The sequence below is a fragment of the Homalodisca vitripennis genome, chromosome 1 (genome assembly GCF_021130785.1).
Source record: "Homalodisca vitripennis isolate AUS2020 chromosome 1, UT_GWSS_2.1, whole genome shotgun sequence".
In the NCBI taxonomy this organism is placed as follows: Eukaryota; Metazoa; Arthropoda; class Insecta; order Hemiptera; family Cicadellidae; genus Homalodisca; species Homalodisca vitripennis.
This window is the reverse complement of record NC_060207.1, coordinates 189,362,601-189,386,750: the sequence shown is the minus strand read 5'-3', so window position 1 is coordinate 189,386,750 and position 24,150 is coordinate 189,362,601. Positions and strand designations below refer to the sequence as shown.

Here is a 24,150-nt window from a genome sequence, read left to right as displayed (position 1 = left end):
AATCCTTTATTCAGAAATATACAATATCATGACATGCAAAAATAACCCAGACACCAAAAATGGTGTGTGTGGGCATTATAGCTACTTAGTAATTAAACTATTTTTCATTTTATGTGTGCCTACTTCCATATTAGTATTCCATATAGTATCCCTAATACTACAACCAATACATACCAATTTATACATTCTCAGTATTCTACATTACATCTATCACTTATAAATATATAGAGAAATAGTTTATAAATAAACACTTCATAAACAGCAATAACAATAAATAGAATATTATATCTAAATAACAATAAATAGAATCTTATATCTAAATAACAATAACAATAAACAAAACAGAAAAGTAACAAAACCTAATGAACTTATCATGCAAAAAAAATGTTATAATTGACAAATAAAAAGAAAACAAGAATATTACCACTAGAGCACACAACAGCTCTCATGCTTATCACACAGTCAAGACCATGTACCAATTTTCCCCAGCGTACCTTACTTTTTACCCCCCCCCCTTTTTAGCGTGCCTTACATTTTATGTCCTGTATATTGATTTGTTGCAATTCATATTTGTTAATTTAATAATGAAACATTTCTACAATATACCCTTAGTCTGATGTTGACAAGTCTAATATAAGCTCATTATGTTAGTTTACAAATCATCACTGATCTGTAACTTGGTGACTGGACGTTGATCAACTCTCACTGTTGATAGCACTCGGACACAGGGCTGACAGCGTTGATGGCTGCAGCAGCCAGAGGTAGTGTAGACATGGCCGAGCACTTGCTGTCTCTGGGAGCCAAAGTCAACATCAAGGCCGGCTCTGACGAGAGGACTGCTCTCGACTGGGCGACAGAGAATGGTCACCAGGACGTGGTGGAGTTGCTGCAAGTTTACATGTCGGTACTATATCATTCTACAGTCACAAGTTAATCTATGAATGACCATTGTTGTAATCAAGCACTCTCACTTGTGTTTATATTTGTATTCTTTTGTGTTCAGGATATATTATGAGTACGAGCCATGCAAACCTGATGTAGAAGTCGAATTATCAGAAGAGTCTAAATTGTTGATTGATGTGTACGAGCGATGTTTCGACGAGGAGCAAGTTGATGTGGACCTCATAATTCACATTTTGAGTACCATCCATGAGAGCGGAAAGAAAGGTATGTTAGTAGTATCCATCTTTTATACACCAGTAATAAGGTTCTTCTGCTTATGTTTTCACATAGATACGATAGTTTGAAAACATCTTATTAGTATTAAAAGGGGAGGTGTCAGTATATAATAGTTTCAAATTATTTTCAAGACTGATAATTTGTGTTAAATTAATTAATAAATAAAAAGATAAACAAGGAGGAAAATTGAATAACAATGAAGATGAATCACCGAAAATTATCAGTTCTAAAATGTATGGTTGACTATTTGAACAAAAATAACCTATTAGTAATTTTAAAATAATTTAAAGCTCTGGATGACCAAAAGCAGCTCCACACAATGCCAATAATTTACCAGTAAATAGTCAGTTGATGCAGTATAACAAGAAATGTATTAATCATCCATTTTTGAAATCGCTGAGTTTGAAAGTGTTGTTAAACAAGTAGTACACATATGACATATTAAGAATAATATATAAAAGTCTATAACTTAACAAAAACACTAGTTATAGAGTCAAAATGAGAACAATTAGTCAGACACCTGGTCTGTGTGGTAAGGATTACAAGATTCATGAAGTTTCACCCTTGACTCTATAGAGTTGATGTTAAACACTTTTTTACCACTCTCTCCTTAATCCAGTTCAGTAAGTAGTATAAGGGCGGTTAAAATGATAATTAATGAGTTGGGAGTTCTAAGAATTTACTCTTAAGCCTCAGGGGACCGAAAAGAAAGCTCAGTTAGTTTGCTGACAAATTATCATAATTGGCTGAGCATTAGTGAAGCCTGTCCCTCGATGGGCTGGAAATTTTAAGTCCTGTTTGTTCGCTCAATATCTTGAAAATAAACTGACCTATAAGCTTGGAATGAAGCTTTTTTCGTACATAGGCAACACTGAGTTTGGATGGTGCATATCACTCCATGGGATTTGGCTGAGTGTTAGGAAATATTTTTACATTGGTCTTATGGTTAACCATGATGGTAACGAGACGACTGCAGAATAAATAAAATTGTAAACAAACTGAGTCCAATCCTGTAAACAGGTAACATTTTTATTTATTTACTAATAAAGGAAAAATAATAGAGTGGAAAGTCAGTGATTAAAGTCTGTGACAAGATTTGATATCAGCACACTCTTGTGTTGTAATACCCTCACTGGAACTTTTATTATTATAATACTGCTATTAAACCTGACTAAATTAACAAAAATGTGAATTTATCACGTTGCAAGATATCAAGACAGATTTAATCTGAAGACTTTGGCATGAAATTCATTTCTTTACTGGTACAGTAATATATGTGCCGCATCCAACACTTTTTTGCCAGATATTATTTTTACCTTACTGGCAAAAAATAATTGCATGTTTAAAAGTGCTCTTAATGGAGGGAAATTTTGATTGATACGCGAACCTACTTGTTTCTTAAATCTATGGCCAAACTCACGTTGATATATGAAATACATGCATTTATATGCCTTGATTAGTTTAAAATAAGATTAGAATATTACTTTATTTTGAATAATATATTAGTAATATTAAAATGTAATTGATTTTTTTGCGTTACATAAACAAATTATTTGGGTTTAATTTGTCATAGTTGTTTAATTTTTGTAGGTGCAGTTTTGATCTTTCTACCTGGATATGATCACATAGTCAGCGTCAAGGACAGGATTTTGGCCAATGAAAAAAAGTTTAATGAGTATGGAAAACTTGCTATGTTTATTTTACACTCAAAAATGCAGGTTTGTATATAGGAGTACAGTTTTTCGAGATGTTGTTTTTATGTGAATCTGTAACTTAACATTTCTGAGTTTTAAAACTACACTTTTGTTAGCTTTTGCTGCTTTGATCTAGATTTGCTAACTCAACAATCTCAATCATTTAGTTTGAAATCTATAGTAGGTCTGGTTGAAAACAACCTGAACACTGAACAGTGTCCAAACCTAATCACATCATCCAAGTATCCAACATTTCAAGCACCAGCTAGAGGTTTCAAATATTGAAAATTTAAGAAGAGTATGAGTTAGTTTAGTACAAGTTGTGTTAAAAAATTTTTTAATCTTTGCAAAAATATCTTATTGTCCATTGTAAAACATTCTAATAACTGCCTCATTCAAAGTAGTCCCTGGTATCAGCAATACAAATTCTCAACTTTTCTTCGATTTTTGAAAAGCCTCCTGAAATGCATCTTTCTGATATGTTTCACAGGTCTATTTTCGCACTGCCCTAAATTTTCTCAGAGGTTTAAAAACAAATGTCCTTCCAAATGCCCTTAAAAATTTGAGAGAGAGAAAAAGTACTGGGACTAGATTTGGAGAATCAGTGGATGGGGCACAATAAATGTATGTTTTCTGAATATTTGCACACAATGTAGCAATACGTAAGGCAGTCCAATATCGTTACAAACATTCAATTCTGGTTTTCCCACAATGCAGTCCTCTTTCTTACACAGAAGGCATTAAACATTCTACAAATCCTTCATAAACTCCCTGCTTCATTTATCATCTGACCCTGTGGTACAATTTTTCTAATGAATAATCCCAAATCAACATTACCTTAATTCCTAGGCTTATGCAGCCGGTGTGATGAATATCATCTAGGTTTTTCATTCACACTGGGTTTTTTCACACCTTTCTGCTTTTACTCCCTCTCCCTTTTTGTGGTTACCCTACAGTATGGCATCTTCTTCAGATTTGTCAACTCTGGCTGAGTTGGGGTTTCTGGACTTCTGCTTGGAAGTCCGCCTGTCTTCTTTGGTTGTTCAGGACAGCTAGGATCAGCACCCATTTCCAGTCCCTCTAGTTTTGTGGATTTTCATCTACTTTTTGAGTGCTGCTAGAGCTCTCTGGTTTGGTTTAGTTTATTTTGTTTCCATTTGTACTCATTGTGTTCCCACGAGTAGCTGAGTATTGTCCCGCTCTACTTGCGGAAGGCTACGTTTAAACTGGAGGTCGCCAGGTATCCAGAGTTTGCATATTAACGATCAAGCACTCCCTTGACCACGCAGCCCTTGGCATATGCTGTTCCACCTTGGCTTGGAAGATAGAGAAATTAGGTTTAGTTATAGAGAGGTATAGTAGAAGTTAGATTTTCAGGAAGTTTTCAGAAGTTAATAATGCTTCTCTGTAATTCTTTGAACACAGCCTGTCAAATCAAATGAAATAAAAAACACTTTATTCAGAAAGCACAAAAGTAGTACATATGAATGGTGTCAGGAATACTTAAAACCATATTAGTAATGAAAAAACTCTGTATTAGCCACTGATGACTAACTCCTCTAATATTCTATAATGAAGAGTTTCATCAAATGAGTACAGTGCCTTTTCAGTCAGGATATTTTTCACTTCAATTTTAAACTTTTTTATGCCATTATATTTTTATAACTGTGATGGTAAATGATTAAAAAATTTAATTCTAGCATAATATGTAGTTTTCTTTGTTCAAGTGGTTACCAAAGGCAAGAGCATTTTGGTTTTTGATGTTGTATTGATGGTTACTTCCTAACTTTGGTAAAGTATGTAAATTAACTTAAAGTTAATTACCAGTGTACTATTAACTGGTATACACATAAGCTTTAAACAGTCGTAATACCCAATGATTAAAACAATTTTTTTTACAGAATCATGATTTGTAACATTACTTGTATGGCCCTTTTTTGCAATATTAAAATGTTATTTAAATTAACAGCTAATGTACACCCGTATGTTTGTGGCCAAAAACAACATGGGACTCAATAAATGCAGGATGTATCATTTTTTATGTTTCAATATTGCAAAGTTTGTCCATCTTCTTTCAAGCATAAATCAAATCAAATCAAAAATATCTTTATTACGTTATCGTCAAGATAAGTATAGTGTCATACAATATTACTGAGGAGCAAGTGTGAAGAGTGAAGAAGAAATTGTATTACAGACAGCTTGGGCATTACTATCCCAGCTTAAATTTTTATCAATCATGAGTCCTAAGAATGATGTGTTCCGTTGCTCTTGTAGTGTGTGCTTATCTATAAAGTGATTGATGAGTTCTGTATTTAGTTTTTTTTAGAATAAAAATGTATATAATTTGTTTTTACATGTTAGGAAATAGATTATATCTGTGGAAATACTGTCCTAGATTATTAACAGTAATATTAGATGAAATTTCTTTTAGTTAAATTATCAGTGAACTTCAGATTAATGTCATCAGTATCTATACACATTGTATTCGGCTTTTCAATAATTGATGGTTAGCCTGTAAAGTAAACCTAGAATAAAAGAGGGCCCAAAATAGACACCATATTTTATACAAGATGTTGTTGAGTTGACAGGTTATCAATAATTGATTAACATTTTTTACATGACTGATTTCAACATATTGTTTCTTGTTCTGAAGATAGGAATGGAACCAGTCAAAAGATGGCCCTTAATTCCAATGTTTTAACTTCTTTAACAAGAGCTCATGTAATATACTGTTAAATGCCCTCGTCATGTCCATAGAGACTCCAACGACCTTCTCTCCTTTCTCAATCGATTCTATAATAAACTCTATAAAATCTACACCCGTACTTACATTAGTTTTTTTTTTTACTTGCATATTGCTCAGATTTAAATATTTAATTTTAACTTCAGTCATCTTGTGTTCACTAAGCACTAATATATCTGGACTTATATAATTTAAAACTACAGTTAACATGTCCAATCTGGATGGTAAATGCTGGATGTGAACTAAAAGAAAACACTTCTGATGATGAGAGATCTGGCAAAAATAAGATTTTCTCTCTGCGCTGATAGTCATGGTCGAAATTTAGCTGGCATCTGAACAACATACACTCCCTAACTGAATATGAAGCGGTGGGTTTTATAAATCCCGGGGGAAGATCAAAGCAAATTTTGAAGAAAAAGAATATTGAAGGGGAAAAATTTAAACAAAAAAAGACATTTTTGGTACTCATGTGTGGGTCAAATGACATTGCTGGAAATGAGGCTGAAGAGGCTCTGTCAAACATATCTGACACATTGGACAACACAAAAAACACCAATGTCGTTCTGGTTGATCTGCCGACGCGATACGACTTGGTAAACTGGTCTTGTGTGAATCGAGCTGTATCAAGGACTAATCTGCGCTTGAAGGAGTTAGGCCAGAAATACTCACACGCTACAGTGGTTGATGTGAGTAAAGCAGAGAGACACTTCCATACTCGTCACGGCCAACATCTCAACACCCCGAGGGAAACAGTGGTTAGCAAAGCTGATAGCTGAAAAAAATTCAACAAATCACAACAAGTGAGGCAGAGACAGTTCCAGCAACTCAGCAGTCAAGACAACAAGTAGAAGAAGATCTTTCCTCTTCAAGAAGTACTGCGTCGGAAAACTGCCAACCCTTGCAGCTGGGCAAGCATCCAGGTCGGACTACAGCGACAATAAATCCTTAAATATTTTTCATTTAAACATTCGATCCATTAGAAATAAGTTAGATTTGTTGGATTTATTTTTAAGTAGTTTGAATTGTCATATTGTAACACTAAGTGAGCACTGGCTTTATAATGAGGAAGCCTCCATGTATGTTCCATATGGTTTTAAGATAGAAAATATTAGTTGTAGAAAATGTCACTAGGAGGAGGAAGTGTTATATATTTGTCAAGCAGGATGTTGATTTCAAGACTATTGATGTGGATAGTTTTTTGTATCAAAAGAACCTTTGAAGCGACAGCAGTGATTCTGTCTAGGGAAAAACCTTGCCATAGTTACAGCTTACAGACACCAGATTCTAATATAGACATTTTTCTTAATTCTTTGGACACACTTTTAACTTTTCTGTACAAAAAATATAAAAATTCAAAAATTGTTTTAACAGCAGATTTTAACATAAATATTGTAAAGGAATCATATGACACAAATTCATTTTTAAATGTTTTAAGATCTCATAACCTGTACTGTCTGAATCAAGAAGCAACTAGAGGTAAAGCATTGTATAGACAATATTGCCACAAATGTATCTAGAGAACATGTTGACTGTATAGTTGTAGAACCTCACTTATCGGATCATGCAGGGATTTTGGCAAAGTTTTGGTTGTTTTAACCCAAAATTTAAATGGTAATAAGGAAGTAAAATATGTTAGAAACCTTTCATATAATGCCACTTTAAATCTTAGGGAAAATTTAAAAGCTGTAGACTGGTCACATATTGGCGATTTTTCAGAGGTTGATCAAGCCTGTGATTACTTTATTACTAATGTGACAAACTGTCTCAATGAGTTTTGTAAAGTGAAGCAGATTAAAACTAACGCTTTGAAAATCTCACACCATAAATGGTTTACATCAGAGTTAAGAAAATTTAGAGAGTTTGTGGTTGGCCTTTATGATAGGTTCAAAAGTAGCAAGGGTACACTTAATGAAAATTACCATAAGAAGGAATATTTAGGAGCTTTAAAAGAGTACAGGTCCAAAATTAAGCAAGAAAAAATAAAGTCAAATGAAAACTATATACAAAATGCCACAAATAAATGTAAAGCAGCCTGGGAATGTAATAAAAGCAGAAACTAACTCTGGCAATAACAAATAAGTATGATCAGGCAGCAGGGCATTCAATGTGATACATTTAATGACTATTTTGTTAATTTAGTAAGTAATCTAGACATAGGTAGTGGTTTAAACACTGGTGTATTGGAAAACAATGCAATAGAACTTACAAATAATTACGTCTTGAATTCTAATAGGGCAATAGAGATCTTTAGTTGGAAAAAAAATTGTAGATAGTGACATTTTAAAATTGGTATCAAACTTGAGCTCATCAAGGAGTGAGGATTATTACGGGATATCTAACAAAGTGGTAAAGGACATCATAGACATAATTAAAGACCTCTCACCTTTATTTTTAATATGATTCTGGAACAAGGTAAATATCCAAAAAGCTTTTAAGATAAGTAAAGTTACACCCATTTATAAAAAAGGAGATAAACTTAATCCATCAAGTTATCGCCCAATTTCCTTGATACCAATATTTAGTAAAATTTTAGAAGGGTGTATAAAAATGCAACTAAATCTTTTCTTTGAAATGTACAAAATAATTTGTTCTGCGATCAACAATTTGGATTCATCTCTGGACGTAGTACTGTAAAAGCTGTAGAAAGAGTAGTGGAAAAAATTCTTTTAAATTTTGAAAGTAAGTTCCTGACGTCTGCAACACTGATAGATTTATCAAAGGCCTTTGACTGTGTTTCTCATGAATTAATAGTGAAAAAATTGTTTTGTTATGGTATTAAGAATAATGAACTAAATCTTTTCAAATCATTCCTCAGTTATAGAGAGCAGATGGTTGTACAAGGGCAAGACAAATCTAATTTTAGAGAAATAAAAGTGGATGTCCCGCAAGGTTCAGTGTTAGGACCTTTACTCTTCATTATTGCCATCAATGACTTAGCTTTTAATACAACACCGTGTTACAACAATATTGTACGCTGACAATACCACTCTCTCAAAATTTTGATCAAAGTCTTGATGAACTTGTTAAGTTAGAAAACCAGGCAGTTAAAAGGGCATTAGATTGGTTTGAGGCTAATAAACTTATGGTAAACAACAGCAAAACTGAAAAAATCATTTATCTCATTAAAGAGGTATCTAGATATTAGGTTAAGCTGGGATTATCACATTAAAGAACTGTGTAAAAAACTGGCAAGGGTAACCTATCTTTTGAGAAGGTTAAAAAACTGTATCAAGAAATATGCTAATTATGGCCTACTATGCATTTTTTCAATCTCATTTGCGTTATGGCATAACCCTATGGCATAACTCTTGTAATTCAGAAAAAGTTTTTGTATGGCAAAAAAAAAAGCCCTTAGGATAATAAAAAATTTTGAACCTAGGGCGTCGTGTGTAGAAATTTTTAAAGAACTAGAAGTAATGACCCTTTATAATATATTATATATTGCTGTTTAATTAGTGTTACAGAGAGTCTTGAGTTGTTTAAAGTACGGCAGGAAGTACATAGATATCCAACTAGATCAAATTATTTTTTTTAGAATTGCCTCAAATAAAATTAGAGAAAACCAATAGAAGTCACATTAAAATGAAACTTAAATTTTTTAACAAATTACCTGAAAAGGCATGGACTGTACCCCTGCAAAGTTTTAAAAAAATAACAGAAAGGTGGTTTAAACAAAATGTTTTTTATTCAGCAAGTGATTTTTTGAACTGTGATATTAGTAGCCTAAGATTTTAAATTGTTTATTCATTTATTTATGATATTTTTAACTGTGTGTAGATTCAACTTTTAAACCTTACATTAACTTTAGTAAATAATTTATGTACATAGTTTAGTTTATTTATTGACTGTCATATTTATTCAATTGACTTACATGAAAAATATGTGCCTAATATGTATTTTTTAAGGTTTATGATGATCATTGTAAATAAATTAGCTATGACTTTGTCAATTGCATTTCTATGGATTGCCTAACGACAATAAAAACCTTGAATCTTGAATCTTGATATTTTGATGTAACACACTTACTATACAAGAATATGTTTGAACATTGTTTTTGACCTTGTTAAGTTATCACCAGTTGGGATAATCAATTATAGTTTAAAGGCTCAGAGTGTGAATTACTGTTCCATTTACTGTAATAATCAGGTTTAACCTAATGGATTTATTGCAGCTCTTTTCATAGTACAGTATAATAATTTTTATTTTCTAGCATAATCTTTGAATAGTATGAAATGTTTCTATTTTATCAAAGTAAAAGATGCTATCAAGTATTATAGCATCAAAATGGTGAGCATAATACAAGCCATGGTCAAGACTTCCCACTACCTCCTAACAAAATAGCTATATTTGAGGAAAAAACCGAGGTGGATTACTGTATTTTTACTGTATTTGCTTTCCAGGTTGTAGACCAAAAGAGGATTTTCCAGCCGGTGCACACAGGCCAGCGCAAAGTGATCCTGTCCACAAACATAGCAGAGACTAGCATCACCATAGACGATGTCATGTATGTCATTGATTCAGGAAAAGTTAGAGAGGTAACTAAACTACTGTAGAGTGATTTTTTGGGCTATTTCAACTGGGTATTTTCAGGTTCTTTTATTTAATTACTATTCTTAGCCAGGCACCTGTGTTGGTCGTGGCCCAACATCTTTAAGAAGCAAATAGAATTGACTTGTGCCAATATTGTGTTGACAATGACTAATGTGAACTTTAATATTTTTGGATATTTAACACATTGAGCGTGGATCTCGTAATTTTTATGGGATTAAAATTTTCAACTGATTATATTGTGTAATCTGTATTTTCTACAGGTTCTGCTTACTCTGTTACATATATCGGGATGTAAGTTAAACAATTCACTACTAGAATGTGCGTGATGTATTGAATCAGCTTTTTGCCAAAGCAGAAACTATTGACTTGTTTTGAAAAATCCTACACATTTTAAAGTGTATTGTACTAAAAACTACCATACAAAGTGTACCAAATTCACTGCAAATAATCATCAGTGGAAAGATGCAAAAGAAACATTGTAAAATTAATGTAAATATTTATTGTTTGGATTGTAATAAAACATGAGTAAAACTACCTTTTTCTTGCAAACATGTGCTAAACATTTTTGTAATAATTTGATTTTCACCAGAAGACAATTATTGTAAATCAAAATGAAAAAAGGAAATAGGGTGTATGTTATCATTTATTAAATAGTTTTTAACTTATGTTTTTTTTTAATCACCAAAAACACCTAGCATTTTATAATGAGAGAATTAATAAAAGCTACATTAAAAAATTAGTACAAGTTTACTAAAAAGAAATACTCTACAAGAAAGAAAAGCACTTCTTCGCAATAATCTCAGTCAACCAAATAGAGCTCGTACCGTCATCAAATCTTCACCTTAGAAACAGTGACCTCGTCAATGTACATATTGTTAAGTTGGTTGTCGAGGGAGGTATGTATTAGTTTGGATCATTATCAGGATTTTTACAGCCAGATATTAGACATAGGCCATCAATGTCTAATAAACATATTTTTCAATTTTTTGCTGTTCCTTTTTCCACTTTCATGACACATTTTCATTGAAAGCAGAAACTAAAAATACTTCCTTGACTGTTGCAGAAGAGCTACAATGCAGTAACCAATGTCTACACACAAAAGTGTGAATGGATCTCACAAGCCTGTGCGCGACAGAGGAGGGGTCGTGCCGGTCGGTCTCAGCCCGGCGTATGTTACCACTTGTTCTCTAGCCGGCGTTACCGGGCTATGCCGCCAAGCCAGACACCTGAGATACTACGTGAACCACTACAGGTCAGTTGTTCTTCAGAAAGGATCGGTTTGTATGAATTTTGTTCAAAGACAGTGGTTTGTGTATATTCACAAAAACCTTTATAGGAACTTATAAAGGCTAATAAAAACTATGTGTCCAAAATCCCTGATATTCAAGAAGCCGAAGACATGAATTATGTAGGAATAGCACTACACAATATATTGACATGGACAAATCACATTGACAACTTATGCTTAAAGCCAAATTCATCACTTTATGCTTTGCGAAGGACCCATGCAACAAGCACTCTTTAATATACTAAATTACCGTACTATGCACTATTTGAAAATCATCTCAGATATGGGATAGCAGCATGGGGGAGACACAACTCAATGTAACCTATTGAAAGTTCCCAAAATGCAGAAGAAAACGACATGATTATTGGGCATGCTAGGACCTATAGAAAGTTGCAGAGCTACTTTTAAAGCATTGAAATGCTTCTCTTTATATTCTGGAAACAATATTGTTCTGCTTATTAAGAGATCTTCCTTGAGATATTGAGCATAATACAAAATATGGTCAAGACTTCCCACTACCTCCTCAAAAAACAGCTATATTTGAGAAAAACCCAAGAATCAACCTATGCCAAGAAGAAACGCTTTAACGCTAGAAGAAATAAAAAACAAATCAAGCAACACAAAAATGAAGACAGCAATAAAGAAATGGCTCCTGCAAAGAACCATCTATACAGTGGAAGGATTTAACTTCTGGAGACAGACAACTTAACCAAGAGAAACATGAACCTTTACAATTTATAACTGTGTGAATTTTTATTAATACATTGACTGTGGTGGATATTCACTACTATTCCCGCTGTCTTAAAGTCAGTACATGACCGGTGTCACAGTGAAGGTGTTAATTGACGCTACTTGTAATCTTAAACATTATTAGAATAAAGAATTTCTGATTTTTTATAAACATATAGGATTATTTAAAATACTTAATCAAGTATTTATTAAAACTCAGGTTAATTTATTTGCAGATAAAGAGTCGCAAAATCTGAAACCTACATAAAACAGTTGTTTATATCAATAAGTTTTAATGTACATTACAAAAATTTTAATATGCACTACCAATACTCGATATGAGCGCCATTAGAAACTCTGCATATTCCCAGGCAATAATACGAGGGCTGTTTTTTAAGTAAGGGCCGTTTTTTTTTTTTTAAATAAACAACAATTATTTTTTTCAAAATACATTTATTTTCAGAATCTACATACTTTTTTTATTTCTCTACATAGTTGCCTTGTTTGTTAAGGCACTTATCATATCTTAAAACTAAGTTTTGAAATCCCTCTTCAAAGAAATTTGTCGCCTGCTCTGACAACCAGGAGTTCACAGCCGTCTTGACTTCTTCGTCGTCATTGTAGCGCTTCCCGCCAAGATGATTTTTCAAGTACCGAAAAAGGTGGAAATTGCTCGGAGCAAGGTTGGGGCTGTACGGCGGATGATTCAAAACTTCCCAGCGAAAAGAGTCGATCATTTCCTGTGTCCGAGCAGCAGTGTGAGGCCTTGCATTGTCGTGGAGGAGCAGAATTCCCTTTGTCAGCATGCCGCGTCTTTTGTTCTGAATGGCGCGTCGGAGACTGGCCAGGGTTGCGCAGTAGGCTTCTGAGTTAATCGTCATTACTCGCAGCATAAAGTCCACTAGCAAAACACCGCGCCTGTCCCAGACCACAGTTGCCATAACCTTGTGCCGCGACAGCGTTTGCTTGGCTTTGACTTTGACTGGAGATGTTGTGTGCCGCCATTCCATGGACTGTTGCTTTGATTCAGGAGTGATATGGGATACCCATGTTTCATCTCCTGTGACAATTCGACTCAACATGTCGTCTCCTTCCTCGTCGTAGCGGGTCAAGAAAGTCAAAGAACTGCTTAATCTCTTTTTTTTGTGATCCTCAGTGAGGAGTTTGGGTACCCATCTTGAGCACAATTTTTTAAAGTTTAGGTTTTCTGACACAATTTTGTACAGTACTGACCTGGACACTTGAGGAAATTCCATAGAGAGAGTGGTTATTGTGAACCATCGGTACTCATGAATTTTTGCGTCAACTGCAGTAACCAAATCTCCCGTGATCAGAGATGACCGGCCTGAGCGATCTTCATCGTGGACATTTTCGCGGCCATCTTTAAATTCTCTGACCCATTTCCGCACTTTACCTTCACTCATTGCCTTGGCACCATACACCTCACAAAGCTGACGGTGAATGTCAGCAGCCGACATGTTTCTTGTAGTCAAAAATCGTATCACTGACCGAATCTCACACGCGGCGGGTGATTCGATAATCTTAAACATTTTAAAGATCCACAGTAATGCATACAGGTTAGCTACAGAGCTGCAACTGACATGAAGTTGTTCGCTAGGAATGCCGGGAGGCGGGGCACACGCTCGTTACAGCAAGAACGTGAACTACTACCGTGTACGGGAGAACGGCCCTTACTTAAAAAGCAGCCCTCGTATAACTCACAATGCAACAATTCCTGTGTTATATACTGCTCTGCTTTTGTTACATGCTGTTGTAAGCCTTGCAGGTTTTGTGGCATAGGAAGTCTTTAAATATTTTATATGCTTTGTGGTAACATTTCGCTGGATTTTTTGTTTCATAAATTCGTAGTTTTGCTTTTAAATCAAATAAACATTAGATTTTTGAAACAATATTTGTAATCACAGTAAACTAAAGAGTTGTATTTTGATTTGAACTGTTCGTTTGGCAGTCACACACTCAGCTTTCTTCCTGTTTACTGCAGGCCCATGTACATTTTTGTTGTTGTTACATGTTTTGTTTATAATGCCATTTTTATTTACTTTCATAGTTTACAAGAAATTAGCTGGCAATTAATTATGTTATACACTATATATTAACCCTCAAATCTCTTTTTGCAATTATGAAAACAAGATTTTTCAAGTATATCAAATGTATTCCTTTGAATATAAAGTATTATATAATATATGGTACTTCATATATTAGTGTCTACTTTCTGGAAATGATGTCAGAAGACCAAGGAAACAAGCAAGCAGCGGTGCTATAGATAGTAATAGAAACAGAACTTACTTTGTGGACATACCTCTTATTTAAATGGATAAATCATTAAATATACTACCCTTTAAAAATATTTTTTATTCATTCACATGTGTTTTAGCAGTTATGCCATGATCAAGGTAGTTAACCTCAAGTAATTGTAAACAAATAAATAATAATTAATTAAAAGCATTTGAATACATATGTTAATTTTTTTAATGAAATAAAGTATCAGTCCCTCGTGGCTTATCCTCTGGTCATGGTTTGTTTATTTTAATCTAGATTATAGTTATGTGTTAGGTTAGTTATCCACATGAGGAAGAGATCAGATTGCAGATCTCGAAACATAATGTCACTTATTACTGAACAATGGCAAATGTCCGGAAAAGTCATGTTTCCATCGTTAAAAACAACAAACTTTAATCATAAATGCTATCATAACTATTCACAGCTTACTATAACATATGTTATTTTGTTTATGTAAATTCAAAATTCAGAAAGAAATATTTTATAATAAGCAGTATTGTGGCATAAAAATATCCCTATTTATTATTCTGATATCCAAGCAATATCCATACCAAATTTCGTTTGTATCTGTCCACTAGATTTTGTGAGATTGAGTAACAAAAATTCAAACACCCAAACATAGAAATATCCAAACATAATTTCTTCACACACTGTTGCATTTATGATGTTAATAGGATATATGATATATGTCTCACAATAAAACCTATTAATATATATTTCTTACAGGAACTTTGTTTACACACTAAGCTGCTGGCTCCCCCCAACAGTCCAATAGCTGACTTTCTGGCACGTGCCATAGAGCCTCCTTCTCCTCTAGTGACAAGAAACGCTGTTCAGCTGCTTAAGGTATTAGATAGAAAATATTATCTGTTTTAACAACATGAAGATGTTCAGTGATATCAGTATAAAGTATTTTGCCCTTTAAACAGTCTTTTTTCTTATATTACAGACAATGGATGCATTGGATGCCTGGGAAGACTTGACAGATCTCGGACGCCACCTGTTAGAGATCTCTATTGAACCCAAATTTGGCAAAATGCTGCTGTATGCCATTATACTGAAGTGTTTGGACCCTATTCTAACTATTGTCTGTTGTCTGTCACATGGGTAAGTACCTCAGTTATTGTTGCCTTATAAGATACTGGTACGTCATATAATTAAAAACACTCACTAATTTTCACTAAATAAAGTAAACGTATTTAACCCCTGAAGTGGCATGTGCTGCATTTGGAGTGCGAAAGACTACCATGTAAGTAGGAACACTGCATATATGACGCAAACATGGCTGTTGGCTCTATTAACCATATTGTAAATACACAGGGTGGTTTTATAAATTTATTTACTATCGGTAATTATTATTATAGTAAACTAAGTTGCGTTAAAATTTAATTAGGTTCTTTAATTATTTTTATATATTGAAATTAACATTCTACTGTGCTAATCAGTCACAAAAAATGTAATTAACAGTTATTTTTATACTAACCTTGTCAGATATTTTCTATTTTATTCACTAAAGTTGTCAGGTTTACCAACCATCCGAATAGTAGAATGAAAATTTCCTTCGAACAACCATACAAACATTTGGTTTTTATGAATTATTTGACGAAACCCATGAGGGAATTATAACTAAGATACATGGTAAACATAATGACGCAACCAGCAATTAACTTAGCCACAAAGATTTATTGGTCTTTTTTTTCGCACAACATTGTCTATCTAATCTTTTCTGTATCTCTTATAGTTTCCAAGTGTGTATAAAATTTAGAACACCCAGCATATATTGTTTTATGGTCTTACTTATTGGTATGTCTAGTTGTTTATTGTTTGTTCCCTAAAAAGGAAAATAAGTAGACTTTTTTACATAAACATTAAACATATTCTTTATTCCACTTAATGTGTACAAACTGTATATTTCTGTAACTAGCATAATATTTTAAATAAAATTTAAATGTAGAATTTATTAGGATACACAGTTAAAATTATACAATTAAATTTAGACATATATTTTCTAATTTATAAAGTTTATTAAAAAATGTGTAAATAAAATTTGGAAACCTTTTTGGAACACTTTTTTTTCTAAACTCATTCTAAAAGAAATTAAAAATATCATGTTACATTTATCGTTTAATGTACAGATTTTAAAAATACTGCTGGTGAAACTACAATACTATGCCACTACCGGAACTTAGAGAAGCCCTTTCTAGAGTTAAAACTCGTTCATGTTTTATAATGATTTTGTGAACTAGTGGTTCAAACTCATAAGATTAGAAATGTGGTTATATCTTGCAATCTTAAAACAGTTAAGAAACAACACAATTTGTTAGTTTTTTCATATTGTTTTTTTATCAACAACAATGGATTTAAAATAATAATGTTGGAAACTTGGTTGACTTTGTTAAAAGTATTTAGTAAAAAACCTGGAATGTATGTATTAAGTGTATAATGAGATGCAGTGGCCACTATATTTTTGTGATTCTAAAACACTTTGAATTAGATTTACAACGTAAATAAATAGAAAAAACTAGTAATAGGTTAATTTTAATAATTAGTAATAATGTTTAAATTTCTAAATAAAATATTATATTTGAACTCTTCACACTTAGTCAGCTATTTTTGCTATCCAACATTGTATTAATAAAAACAGTTGAAATATTACTACTTTCATGTTTTAGTGACTTGTTTAAAATGCCAACCAAGCCAGTTTTGAAGAGAAATGCACTAAACGAGCGCAAGAAGCTTGCTAACAACTCATTTAGTGACCACATGGTGTATCTTCGGGTATTTCAGGTATACCATCTGATATTCTTTACTTGTTGTAATAAATTATGGCTTTGCAAATAGTTTTAAATCTGGGATTTGACTCAATGTTTTTTCTATTTAACTCAGACTTAAATAAGTATAAAAATTTATCAATTTAAGCTTACAACTTTCATGTCAAAAAAGAGTGAGAGGTTCATGTTTCTTCTCTACATATTATTTAGGATTCTACATCTTAGTATAGTCATTCATAACATTTTTATTTAATGTTTTCAATTTCAAGTATGTCTGTGCTACAGGGATGGCAACACGCACGGTACAGCAATAGTGAGCGATACTTCTGTGAGCGTCACGCAGTGAGTGGAGCCAGTCTAGAACTGATAACAAGCCAGCGTGCGCAGGTGCTGGGGCAACTGCGTGCATGTGGGCTGGTCAAGACACGTGGTGCGGGCGACATACGTGACGTCAATACCAACTCAGACAACTGGGCTGTGGTGAAGGCAGCTCTGACTGGAGGACTATATCCCAACCTCGCCAGAGTGGACAGAGAGTTCAACGTTCTCCGCACTCAGTGAGTTTGCCACCTTTCCTTGCTGCCTTATGTGGTAATGTCAATCATTTAACCCTTTTAACCCTGCCAAAAGTTTTTGGGCATACTGAAAAATACTAGACATATATTGTAAGGGACTGCGAAAAATACTGGGCCAAAATTCGTGTTTTTGTAGATATGTTTTTCAAAAATCATAACATCTTTATTGTATGACATAGGATCATAATTCTTTTTTTATTTTCTTACAAAATAAAAGTATTTTACATAAAAAATACTTAAACGCAAAATTAAAAGTAATAAAAATTTACAAAAAAATAAATAAGTAATGTAAAAAATATTTTGTAAATTTTTTTAATTTTGAAGCATAAAAACTAGTTTTCATGAACACATTTCATTAATCAAAATTATATTCATAATCATCACAATGTATTTCTAAGTCCACATACAAAAATTCAGACACCTACCTTCAAAAACTTGGAAGAACGATGAATTTTTTCCAAATTGTGGTAAAATCAACAATTTTTCCATTTTACAAGTCAATAGTGGTTTCTGTGTCTTTGATGCACTTTTATAGTAAATAACACAGATTGACTATTGCAATAAAAAATGTATGTTTATAAATCATAAAATAACTAGAAAAATTAGAGTTCATATCTATTTACATAATTTACGGTAAATATGTTGGGAATCTGTAGTAGACCAGTACATCTTTATTATGGGTTTAGGATTGAGTCCCATGTTCAAGAGAGCAGCAATAAACGCTTTCATTTCCGGCAAAGTGACGTTTTTTTCCACATTCTTGCACTTGAATTTGGAGCTAATGTGTCATGTTTACTAATGTACTCCCTAGCATATCGGTTTGTTTCATTTACAAATGTGGTAAGAACATTTACTGTAAAAAATTATGAGAAATAATCAATGGGTTTTGAATTATGAGGAGGGCAATGCTTTGGCCCGGGTGTCTCAAAGAATTGAATATTATTATGGTCGTAGCCTGGGTCATTTGTTTCATCACAAACAGTCCAATCATCATTGTCATCATTATTTACAGGGTGTACTAAATTATCATCATTTACATTTTCTTGAATAGCAGGTAGGTCTAGGTTGTCTGAATTAGCGATTACATGTTCAATTATATCACTAACATTGTCATGAGTCGTATTTACTGGTATGTTTACAGTTTACATAACCAACTCACATCATAAACAAAACTTAACTGCAATCTAGTTTGTTCACCAGCTGGACAGTCAGATGAGTCATGTAGCCAGCTGACAGATGACAAAGCAACTTTCAAAGCAGTCTGCTACCAAGAAAAGTCTTCAAAGACTTACAAATTATATATTTCCTTGTTTATAATTTCATTACCTAACAGCTGATATAAAATTGGTTAGACCTAGGCAAAATTAAAATACCAATAAATAAAAAAAAGTGAAGGTCCTATATAAAGGACGTCGGTATTTTTAGCAGTGATGAAGGACGTCCTACATATAGGACCTCAGTATTTTTGGCAATAACTCAACGGTCCTATATATAGGACGTCAGGGTTAAAAGGGTTAAATGTGTGTTATTTTCTACCAGTAACGTAAAAATTTACTGTGATGTGCCAGTAAACATGTAGGTCTGGTCTAAGTCACTTGCCATGGGACGTACAAGAGCAATACAGAAAAGTCAAGTAACTTATAATTCAGATAATTTAAGTAATCTTGAAAATGTACATAATAATGTTAAGCCGTTAGTTTTAGATTTTGTTTTTATATTCAAGGAGGCTATTGCTAAATCAGAACCCTCAACTGTAGCTGATTGATGAAAATCTAACACACAACCAGACTGTGGTAGAAGAGCTGGGGTTTACAACAAATATTATATTCTAAGTAATCAATCTGAACTGGGAATTTTATAGCATGATGTTTCCAATAATTCACACAACACTAAACCAATAATTCATAAACCCAAAATAGCACTAAGTAAGAAAAGATTTCCTCAACGATAAATAGTACATTACTAACAGCTCAAAACAAAATAGATACAATTGTGACTCAAGAGTACTAACTGTTAGAAAGAAAAAGATTTTATTTATGTCTGATAGTCATGGGAAGTTAATGAGTAACACACTTTCTGAGAGTGTTGATGTGGAGTATAGCGTCTCGTCTGTGGTCCCTGGAGCTCCAGTCAACCACGTGATTCATGATCTGGGCAGTCTCACTGCGGACATGTCTGAAGGTGATATCGTGGTGATCATTGGGGTCACAAATGATGTGGACACACAGAATGAAAATAATTTTACCCGAACACTAGAGTTTGAACTTACACAAATAAATGAGCCTAATGTGATTGTCCCTATCGTTTTGACAAACAGGTTAAATTGAAATGTTTCTTTAATTAACGAAACCTGGGTAAAAAGGTTTGAACAAAACTATGTTGTTTCTAATATCAACAAGACCTTAAACAGAAATCATACATTCAGCATAGGCTTCATAACAATAAATTTGATAAAATAAAAACATGTTCAGCTCTTGCTTAGTGTATACACCAATGTAGCGTTAAGGTTGGGATGAGTCCAGCTTTCAACCTAGGGGTGACTGCATCTGATTTTACATCATACAATAATTCATTAATTAGTGAAAATGAGTATTCACAAGGATATCTTACATTTTAGAGTTTTCTCTCTTTTTGGGCAGCTTGTCTGAGACACCAGAAGTTAACAAGGAGGTGCCCCAGGGATCAATATTTGGCCCCATGGTATTCCTGATATACGTAAATGACCTTCCACGGGCCTTCAAGGGCTCATCGTAGGTCCTCATTGCCAATGACACTGACTATTTCAATTTTTTTTAACCGGTCTAGCTCAGAACAGAGAAAAAAGCCAACTCATAAACTTTTGTATGAAAACAAACCAAATTTATGCTCCTGAAAATTTCTTGTTCCTGTGGTGTCATCGGCGAGGTACTTGGGAATTGTGTTGGACAGTACCTTACAGTGGAAGGGTCATGTAGTACTAGTGGCTTCAAAATTAAGCTCTGCTTACTTTGCAATTAGGATTATTTCTCAAGTCCTCAACCCTGAGACTTATGGACTGTCTACTACGCCTATGTCTACTCACACGTGATATATGGAATAGTGTTCTGGCAAAACTCAATAGACTGTAATAAGATTTTCATAATTCAAAAAAGAATTATTTGGGCAATGTTTCAGCTGAAATACAGGCAGTTCTGCACATGCTTTTTTTATTCAATGTAGAGTTATAACCTTGGCTTCCCTATTTATTTATGAAATTCTCTGCATGTACATAAAATATCCAACAAAATTCAATTAACACCAGTATGAACATAAATATCAGATGAGACACAAAGACCTTCAGAAACCAGTCTACCAATTATCCTTATATGAAGATGGAATTTAATACTCAGCTCTGAAATTGTATAACAAGCTTACTCCACATCAAAATTCAAAATTCCCATGACAAATTCAAAGCTTTTCTAGAACACCATCTCCTTGATCTACTACACGGTTAAGGAATTCTTAAACGAATAAAAAGAATGTAATTTAAAGGTTTTTTTTCATGCACAGTCACAAATATTTTAAGTTAGTGTAGCTTTTAGAATTTCAAATGACTTGTTACAATTGATGTAATGTTGCATTAACTTATTTGAAGTTTTGTATGTTTTCTAGAGCACAACGTATGTCTTGAATTTTGTAGACAACAAATTAATAAACCTTTTTGAATCTGAAATAAATACTGTCATTATCCTGTTGTACCAAAATTTTGATCTAAACTCCTTTGAACAATGTTAATTTAATGTAGTTCTTGAATAAGTCTAATTAATTTTCACTTTTCCACATTACCATCCTTGTAAGATGTAAATATACTAAAGCAAAGTTCAACACAGTTTACAAATAAGTGTTAGTCATGTCTTGTACTAAACAGTATAAAAAAATTAATTGTACTCTTTCAAAACTGTCCCATTTAACCCTTTGAGTGCCGCAACACTGTTAAATTAGACTCAAAAAGTGCATGAAGCGCCTGTGTCGCCAATTTTAAAATTTATATTTAGATCATTTTTTACATATTACAATGTTATTTGGGGCATCTAACCAAATAGTGGTATTTGATTGGTTCCAAACAATCGATAAGTACGAGTTACATCATTCTTTTCTTTCTCCTTGATCTGTAAACAGTTTTATAACTCTGTCAGCTGGTTGAGCCAGTCATTGAATGTTTAAGTAAAATATAGCACCAACAATAGTTTATTCTTATTAGTTGCGTTACAATACTATAACTGAGTTTTACGAAGACAAAATAGTGTTGATAATTAGTTTGACTGTTTCCCAGTAACCGAACGTGAAAAAGTTTGTTAGTACAGTCAGTATCTACAATATTTTTAGTAATGTGCCTCCCATCATAGTGAACTGTTTCTTTGAAATAGTTGAAATTAAAACAATGAATATGAAAATAAATAAACAAGCACTTGGAATTTCAAGAAAAAATTTACTTTAACTTACACATCATCATGTTTATCTGGTACAATTGTAAAATAAATTTAAGTTTAGTTCAATTACTGATTTTTGTTAAAGGAAAGAACACAAGGTGATGTTCCACCCATGGTCAGTTCTGCGTGAGGTGAGCAAGAGTGCACGAGTGAGTGTAGCGGCCACCCACACGTCTACAGTACGTGGCCTGCCGACTGACTGGGTGGTATACGAAGAACTACATCGTGTGGGCAGACTCGGGCATGTCCGGACCTGTACTGTTGTGTCACCCCTCACTGTCGGCATCTTCGCAGGTCCCACCCGTCTGCCCCTCGATGCAATGGAGGACTCCGACCGTGAGTACTCTTGTATAAAACTTCGTTGAAGCTTGAAATGTAGAGGTTAGATATCTGATCTAACCTACAAAACATACAACATTTCTGGTTATCAATAATCTCTTAACACATTCAAGCCAGTCCTATTTCGGGGTATAGTACCCAAACTCCTAAACTTAGTTTTTTTTTAGCGCATTGTATTCATGTAAGTATTATAATTATGGAATATAATCATTTTTTTAAATCCCTTTTTTTATAAATATATGTGTTGAAACTGTTGATATAATACATACAGGCGTTTGTAGTAATAACATTGTTAAATAAAATCATTTTTGTAGATGAAATGTTACTTTTTCACAACAAGTACTATGACATCACTGTTGCGTCATCGGTACTAATGGTGTTAATATGCAACACACTTACCAAGTATTTATACTAAATAACAATAGTGGAACATGGGAGAAAATAGCGGAAATTTGAATCAGCTATAGAAACATGTGGGAGACTGGTGGGAATCGAGTCAACTAATCAGAACAGCTGACTACAAATCAGCTATTAAAAAATAATTGGTCATTTGGTGTTATCCGGAAGCCACTATTTTGGAAGAGTTTTCTTTCTTTTGTTTCCCGAGGGAAAGAGACAGTTGTCTCCGCACTTAGTCGTAAAAGGACCTTTGTGCCTCCCGTACTTAGGTTTGATGTCTCCTGTTCTCTGATATCCTTGGAGCTGAGGAGATATACTCCTGATGTGGCAGGACAACTTAGCCATATGTGTTCCGCTGATTCTTCTGCTTCGCCACAGAGCCTGCATTCATCAGTCTTGACTAAGATCCATCTTCATAAGGTGTTTTCTAAGGGGACCATGTTCTGTCAGCATCCCTACTATCATTCTTATATCCTCCTTACTTTGATGTAGGAGAGATGCCCACCCTTTAGCTTAAGGAGAGATAAATATTTTTGATTGTATTAATCTTGAGGCCCTACTCCAGTTAAAGGATCTAATCCTCTTTTTTCCCAATCTTTTACAAGAGCTTTGCCGTAGGAGAATGCTACTCCACAGCCTAGCTCAGGCCCTACCATACGGATCTCTGTTCCTATTTTGGCAAGGATATCTGCTTTTTCATTACCATGAATGCTCTCATGGCCTGATACCAAACCAAGTGTAACTCTATTCTTCTTTGCTAGTTCTACCAGAACATCCTTGCATTCAAATTGGTTTTTGAGTCAAACGAAGGGGCGTCAGCCTGGCTGTCAGAGAGTACTAAGTATTCTACTCCTTTTGGACTCATTTGTATGAGTCTTCTGGTGCATGATTCTATTACCATAACTTACGCTTGGAAGACTGTGGCGTGTTTTCCCAGGGGCACAGCTAAGTTAACCCTTGCTTGTATATACCAAATTCTGCCCTAGAGTCAATGCGTTATCAATCTGTGTAAAACTCTTAGGACTCCTTTAGTAGGGTAGGGCTCCTTTTTACTCCATTTTCCATATCTTCAATAGAGACTAGATATGGTTTTTCAAAGGAGTATTTTTAATCATACTTTTTGATTAACCATT

General features: G+C 33.7%; 1 protein-coding gene across 1 annotated transcript in view; it reads left to right on the top strand.

Annotated features, from left to right (window-relative positions):
- The window catches only part of LOC124354333 (3'-5' RNA helicase YTHDC2-like), a 97,279-nt gene that overhangs the window by 37,095 nt on the left and 36,034 nt on the right, over nucleotides 1–24,150 (top strand). Inside the window, exons 12-21 of the mRNA XM_046804704.1 lie at nucleotides 716–900; nucleotides 1,004–1,167; nucleotides 2,770–2,897; nucleotides 10,017–10,151; nucleotides 11,231–11,419; nucleotides 15,212–15,331; nucleotides 15,435–15,592; nucleotides 17,158–17,272; nucleotides 17,542–17,813; nucleotides 22,365–22,615. Coding sequence (XP_046660660.1) covers nucleotides 716–900; nucleotides 1,004–1,167; nucleotides 2,770–2,897; nucleotides 10,017–10,151; nucleotides 11,231–11,419; nucleotides 15,212–15,331; nucleotides 15,435–15,592; nucleotides 17,158–17,272; nucleotides 17,542–17,813; nucleotides 22,365–22,615 — 1,717 coding nt within the window. The remainder of the gene's footprint in view (nucleotides 1–715; nucleotides 901–1,003; nucleotides 1,168–2,769; nucleotides 2,898–10,016; nucleotides 10,152–11,230; nucleotides 11,420–15,211; nucleotides 15,332–15,434; nucleotides 15,593–17,157; nucleotides 17,273–17,541; nucleotides 17,814–22,364; nucleotides 22,616–24,150) is intronic.